Source organism: Piliocolobus tephrosceles, chromosome 10, assembly GCF_002776525.5.
Source record: "Piliocolobus tephrosceles isolate RC106 chromosome 10, ASM277652v3, whole genome shotgun sequence".
Taxonomy (NCBI): Eukaryota; Metazoa; Chordata; class Mammalia; order Primates; family Cercopithecidae; genus Piliocolobus; species Piliocolobus tephrosceles.
Window position 1 is genome coordinate 97,637,924 of NC_045443.1, and position 7,015 is coordinate 97,644,938.

Consider the following 7,015-nt stretch of genomic DNA (forward strand, 5'->3'; position numbering starts at 1 on the left):
AAAGCAAATGTGGAAAATATACACAAGAGAATACCATTCAACTTAAAAAAAATAAAAAAGGAAATCCTGTCATTTCTGACAACATGGATAAACCTGGGTGTAGTGGCACACACCTGTGGTCCCAGCTACATGGGGGACCACTGTGTTAAGTGAAACAAGCCAGGCACAGAAAGACATGCCAAATGCTACCTGATCTCACTTATGGAGTGCAAAAAGTCAACTGCGTGGGATGGAGAGTAAAATTCTGGTTATCAGAGGCTGGGGGATGTGGAAATGGGGAGATGTTTGTAAAAGAACACGAAATTGCATTTAGTAAATATAAGTTCAGTACTGTACATCACTTGATTACAGTTAATAACAATATGTTGTATATTGAAAATTGTTACAAAATTTTAAGTGTTCTCGCTTCAAAAAGTTTGTGAGGTAACACGTTACACAGCTTGATTTAGCCATTCCATAATGTATACATGTATTGCGACATCATGTTGTATACCATAAATATATACGTTTTACTTCTCAATTAAAAATATAGGAAGAAACTCCAAAAAACTCAAAACTAAACAAAAAATGAAAATAAAAAGCAAAGCACAATTACCATTTTCATCTCATGACCACTAACATCTCTCAGCTAGAGATTTCTTTTTTAAATTTCAGGACATGACAACTTTATATCTAAATTATGGTAACTTAAAAAAAGGGCAACCCTGGTAAGTCAATTGTCAGGTTTTCCTGTATTTCTCACACTGCTAAATAGTTTGGGGTTCACTTAAACAAAAATCATCCTATCTTTTAGGTAGTGTGAATGCCACAAACACGGTAACATATACCTCATACATAGACGTACACACACAATTTAAAGTTTTATGGTCATCTTTAAAAGATAAAAAAGATAAGGGAAAATATGTGAATTAATGACTAAGCTATAATAAAAGCATATAACTAGGCTTTAAGTCCAAAGACCAGATTACTAATTGTGATTTCAGTCATTTGTCCTTTCTAAGCCTTAGGGCATTTTTTTAAAAAAACTTCTAACATTTGAATAATACCTACCTCTTAGAATACAGTGTTTTATGAATTTTAAACATCTATAAAAATAGTATTCTTTATAAGTAAAAAAGTCAAACTAAGCACATAGAATGCTCAGATTATCATATCTACTGTTTGTATGATTTCCTTGGGAAAATCAAATAAATTTAAAAGTAGTAAGTAAAACATTCAGCTTCTATAACAATAAGCAATTATAACATACAATAGAGGCCAGGTACAGTGGCTCACGCCTGTAATCCCAGCACTTTGGGAGGCCGAGGCAGGCGGATCACCGGGGGTCAGGAGTTCAAGATCGGCCTGGCCAACGTGGTGAAACCCCGTCTCTACTAAAAATACCAAAAATTAGCTGGGCGTAGTGGCAGGCGCCTGTAATCCCAGTTACTCAGGAGGTTGAGACAGGAGAATCATTTGAACCCACAAGGTGGAGGTTGCGGTGAGCTGAGATCGCGCCATTGTACTCCAGCCTGGGCAACGAGAGCGAAATTTCATCACACACAAAAAAGAAAAACATAGAAAAATTTAAATTTATATAGATGAATCTAGAGAAACAATGTTAGCTCTGAAGAAGTTTATGTCCCATCAATCCTTCTTTTCCATAACAGACTGTTTTTGCCAAACGTATACTTAAAAATCAAATGTTTTCTTCTAAGGACATATGCTATACATTTTAAATTTTTAATTAGACCTCTGCACATTTAATCTAAGGCTATCAGTTTTAGATTAACATGACTTATTATGATTTTTTTAATACTCTGAGGTAAACTATTATCAATTTGTTCTTGGTTGTATCCTTAGTACCCAAAACAGTGCCTGTATATTTTAAATAACGTAAACGAAAATGGATGTTTGGGGTGGGGGGAGGAAAGGCCAGTATTATTTTCAATAAAGCCCTAAATCACTCCAAAATTTAATGTAAATGAAATATGTATTTTCCCCCAAGCACTTATATACAAGGACCACTATGTATGTCATGCCAAACACGCAAAGCACCATAAAGTGTCGCAATGTGGTTTAAAATTTTCAAGTATCTTAAAGAAAGAGTAGTCCAGCTATTTCTTTTCTATCTTGGAGAGGTTTATGTTTAAGAATGTGAATTTTAAAATAGACACCACTTAGCTTAATTCTATCAGAAATATATTTTAAATCTTTAAGTCTCTTTCTTAACACTCATGTACTTTTATTTTATAATGCATGATTTTCTTTCATGTTGATCAACCTTAATTCCTAACAAAATAGAATTCAAAATTCACCAATGACTCTTATTATAGAAGACTTGTGTATGTATATATATATATATCTCACATAGAGCTTTAATCAAAACTAGCTTTATAAATTCAGTATGTGCAAACACCCACCTAATATGATACTGTAAGAATGGTATGAAATTGTCTTATGTGCAAGGAAAAAAAATTTTCCAAAAACAACTTCTTCCAGAGAAAAATGAAGGTAAAGAAATTAATATAAATAGTATTAATCAAAATTTTTATAGTTACAAATGGTGCCAAATTTAGCAGGATAAATTACTATTTTACTTCTAACAACAAATGTTTAAAGGAATGTACAAGTAATGCTTTTTAAATCACTTGGTCATATACTCTAATATTTTGCTTTTGTACAGTTTGTGCTTTTTACTTTTACACTTGTACCATCTTTTTGTTGAAAATTATTCCACTTCTACAACGTACCCATTATTTAAAATGATTTTTTTCACATTTTCAAGATATTTTATAAGTTCAGTAGGCTGATGATTTTCCAAACCCATTAATTATATAATTTATTAATGTGATTGGACTTTTTACAGTAATTAAATTATAGATATAAGTACATAATTTTAATAACATTTAAAATGTAAGCCTCTTTTCATTTTACATTAGTCATAAAAGCATTTGAATCTTTGTAAATAATAGTAAATTATTAACAAGTATTGAGAAATCAATTCAGCAATCTGTGTGAACGCAAGAGGTTTTCCTTTTTCATTTAAAAAAATGCCTACAATGAGACATCAAAATTAGGAAATGACATCTTCTTTTCAATAGACATGTAATTATTTTACACTATGTGTTGACTTCCCTAGATCACAACAGTTTAAAAGAGGGCTAAGCCCCAAAACACAAAACAACCAAAAGATTGTAATGCCCGTACCTAATACTTTCTAAACTGGCTTTGAAATGGTCATCACTTCATCACATTCCATTTTGCTTTATTGTCTTTTCATGAAAATAAAACTCTTCCCCTAACTGGTAACATCCACATTATAAATATAACCTTCCTACTCCAGAGCTATAATTTCAGTTTTGACTGCCACTCCTGCTATTCAACTGTCATCTTCTTTATATGATGAAGAAGAGCATCTTTTTCCAAGTGAGCCTCTGCAAGAGCCATTTTAGCTTTAGCCAGTTCCTGTTTAAGAGATTCATTCTCTTCCATGAGCTGAAATGATAAATGGGGGTGGGGTGGGGGGGGTGGATAAAATAATTTAATCATTTCAGGAAATACAGACTATTTATATAGTATCCAAAGGTGTGACACTTGGGATGGTAAAAATGCCCAATGCTGATAAGAGTGCACTTAAGCCGAAAATTGCTTTGAGACAATATTTGGAAATGTACATCAAGCACTTAAAAAATGTTCCCATGTTTTGACCCAGCAATACAAAACACTAACTCCTAATTTCCAAGTCTAATAGTGACTTCATTTCATATGAATTTTCCTGGACTTCTCTATGGCTCTAGACATTCAGACATTTAGACCCCTACTTTCTCAGCCTCTCTCCTTTTTTGGCTTTTATGCCACAACTATTTCATATATCCCCTTCAACCTGAAAGGTTTTCATCTTTTCTTCTACTTTTTAAGAAGTCTTAAAATTTGACATTCTGTTAGTTCCATTGCTTGGTCGTCTTCTCTTGTCCTGAGTCACTTTCTTGGATGATCTTATCTCTCATGGCTCCAACTATCATAAATAGACTCATCTAGCACAAACTTCTCTCCTGAGCCCCAGACTCAAATTCTGAATGTGTCATCAGACATTTTCTTTTTTTTTCTTTTGAGATGGAGTTTCACTCTTGTTGCCCAGGCTGGAGTGCAATGGCGCAATCTCAGCTCACTGCAGCCTCTGCCTCCTGGGTTCAAGTGATTCTCCTGCCTCTCAGCTTCCTGAGTAGCTGGCATTACAGGCATGCGCCACCATGCCCGGCTAATATTCGTATTTTTAGTAGGGACAGGGTTTCTCCATGTTGGTCAAGCTGGTCTCGAACTCTCAACCTCAGGTGATCTGCCTGCTTTGGCTTCCCAAAGTGCTAGAATTACAGGCGTGAGTCACTGCGCCTGGCCAGACATTTTCATCTAGATGGCCAATACGTCTCTTACGTCTCCCCCACCACCCTTTTAAGACTTAGTTCAAGTATTTTATCCTCTTAGAGCCATTCCCTCATAATTAGGAATGGCTATATTAGAGCAAATATATTGGAGCAAATACAGCCATTCCTAAGTATGGGGATATGATAAAACTAAGAACTTTCTGCATTACATAGATACATTAAAATATATGCAGTTAATTTCAAATAGTTCTCAAACTTCTTCTAGATCTAGCTTAAGAATTCTTGCCTTATAGACCAAGTGAGGTAGTTTCCTATACTTCTCTTCAACTGTAGTATAGCATCTGACACAGTATGTTGTGACTACCAACTGAACACTCTCGTCCCACTAGACTTTGAGTTCTTCAATAGTCAGGGATCATCCACTGCTCAATTCTATATCCCTAGCTCAGAGCTGGCATTGAATAAATCCTCATTGAACAGATGCATTAACTCATTCTATGGTTCCATCATACAGATTAAAACTCTGCTGAACATGTTGTTTCTTTATAATGGCCAAAAAATAAAATAAAATAAAATAAAAAGCAACTTGAATGTTAATAAATGTTTATAGGAAGTTTCAGAAATGATAGCACACCCAAAACCATATTACTCAGCCATTTAAAAAAATTAAGCAAATATAGCAATATGAAAAAATTTTGTTAAACAATTAAGTAAAATTATATAGTATGTATACTTGAATATAAATTTTTTCAAATAAAAAAGAATCTACAAGGAAAAATCACAAAAATACTGAGAGCACTGGAGGAAGGCAGAAGGTATTAATTTTTTCTTTATTTTGCTCAACACTCTAACCATAGCACCTAGCAAAGCACCTGGGCATAATAACAAGCACTCAGTACATTTTAATAAAATAAGTAAACAATGTTTAACTATTAGTATCTTAATACTTAGTTATTTAATTGCTGAAGCTGAATCTGAATTAGGTTTCCCATTACCTGTTCCCTAGTGAAGTCAAAGGAGAACTCAGGAAAGTTAGCTGACTGAGAAGGCCAAGGAACCTCTGGGCTTGTCTGAGTGGCTTGAGTGACGACACTGCGCTGTTTCTTCAGATCATACTTTCCACTGGTCAGCAGCACTGAATCGCTTATGACATTTTCTTTCAAATCATTTCCAGTGTTAAGCATGTGAGAATCTGATCAAACAAGTAACATGCTCAGATAACATTTCCAAATACTTGATAAATCTTTAAAAGTTCAATTGTGAAAATCTAATTTAAAGCTAAGTATCTATATATATTAGTATGAGGATAGCAGTATGAGACAGAACAACCAATAAAACCAAAAGATTATTCTCTGAAAAGATCAACTAAATAAACATTTCTTCCTAAGAATTCTTCCTAAGAATTTGTCAACTTCATCTAAGTTAATTACATAATTATGTTTTTATACTAAAGGTTGATTTAATAGATTTAATTTAAAGGCTTATTATTAGATTAATAAACTTTTAGTTAGATTGATCAAGGAAAAGATATTACTAGAATCTGAAACAAAAGAAGTGACATTACTACCCACTTTACAGAAATAAAATACCACAAAGGAATACTATAAACAACAGTATGTCAATAATTAGATAACTTAGGGCAGGCACAGTGGCTCATGCCTGTAATCCCAGCACTTTGGGAGGCCTAGTTGGGAGAACTGCTTGAGGCCAGGATTTGCAGACCAGCCTGGGCAATGTAGCAACACCTGTCTCTATAAAAATAAAAATAAGAAATAAAAAAAATTATGTAACTTAAGCCTGGAACCTGTAATCCCAGCACTTTGGGAGGCCGAGACGGGTGGATCACCTGAGGTCAGGAGTTCGAGACCAGCCTGGCCAACATGGTGAAACCCGTCTCTACTAAAAATACAAAAACGAGCCAGGCATGGTGGTGCACACCTGTAGTCCCAGCTACTCAGGAGGCTGAGGCAGAAGAATTGCTTGAACCCGGGAGGCGGAGGTTGCTGTGAGCTGAGATCATGCAGACTCCGTCTCAAAAACAACAACAAAAACAACTATGTAACTTAGATGAAATAGACAAATTCTTAGAAAGACAGTAACTATCCAAATACTCAAGAAGACAATGTCAACAGACCTATAGCTGAGAGAGGCAATCAGTAATTATAAAACTACCCACAAAGAAAAGCCCAGGCCCAGGTGGCTTCACTGGAGAATTCTATCAAACATTTAAAGAATAATATCAAATCTTTAAAAACTCTTCCAAAAAACAGAAGGAGCATTCCCAAACTTTCTATGAAGGCAGTATTACCCTGATATCAAATCTAGACAAAAACAAACAAACAAACAAACAAACAAAAAACACACAAGAACACTAAGACCAATATGCTGATGAATATGGACATAATCATCAACAAAATGTTGGTAAACTGAACCCAGCAACATACAAACATAACTATAAAGCATGGTCAACTGGGATTTATCCCAGGAATGCAAATATATCTATCATCCAGGCCGGGCGCAGTGGCTCAAGCCTGTAATCCCAGCACTTTGGGAGGCCGAGACGGGTGGATCACGAGGTCAGGAGATCGAGACCATCCTGGCTAACACAGTGAAACCCCATCTCTACTAAAAAATACAAAAAACTAGCTGGG

The 7,015-nt window shown here is 34.9% G+C and overlaps 1 protein-coding gene across 2 annotated transcripts in view; it reads right to left on the bottom strand.

The window, feature by feature from the left end:
* Positions 1–2,775: 2,775 nt before the first annotated feature.
* Positions 2,776–7,015, bottom strand: part of UHRF1BP1L (UHRF1 binding protein 1 like) — a 111,084-nt gene continuing 106,844 nt past the window's right edge. For both annotated transcript variants that reach the window (XM_023184422.2, XM_023184505.2), the window contains 2 exons: positions 5,360–5,556; positions 2,776–3,477 (listed from right to left, as the gene is read on the bottom strand). In XM_023184422.2, the coding sequence (XP_023040190.1) occupies positions 3,358–3,477; positions 5,360–5,556 (317 nt within the window). In that variant the 3' untranslated portion in view covers positions 2,776–3,357. The remainder of the gene's footprint in view (positions 3,478–5,359; positions 5,557–7,015) is intronic.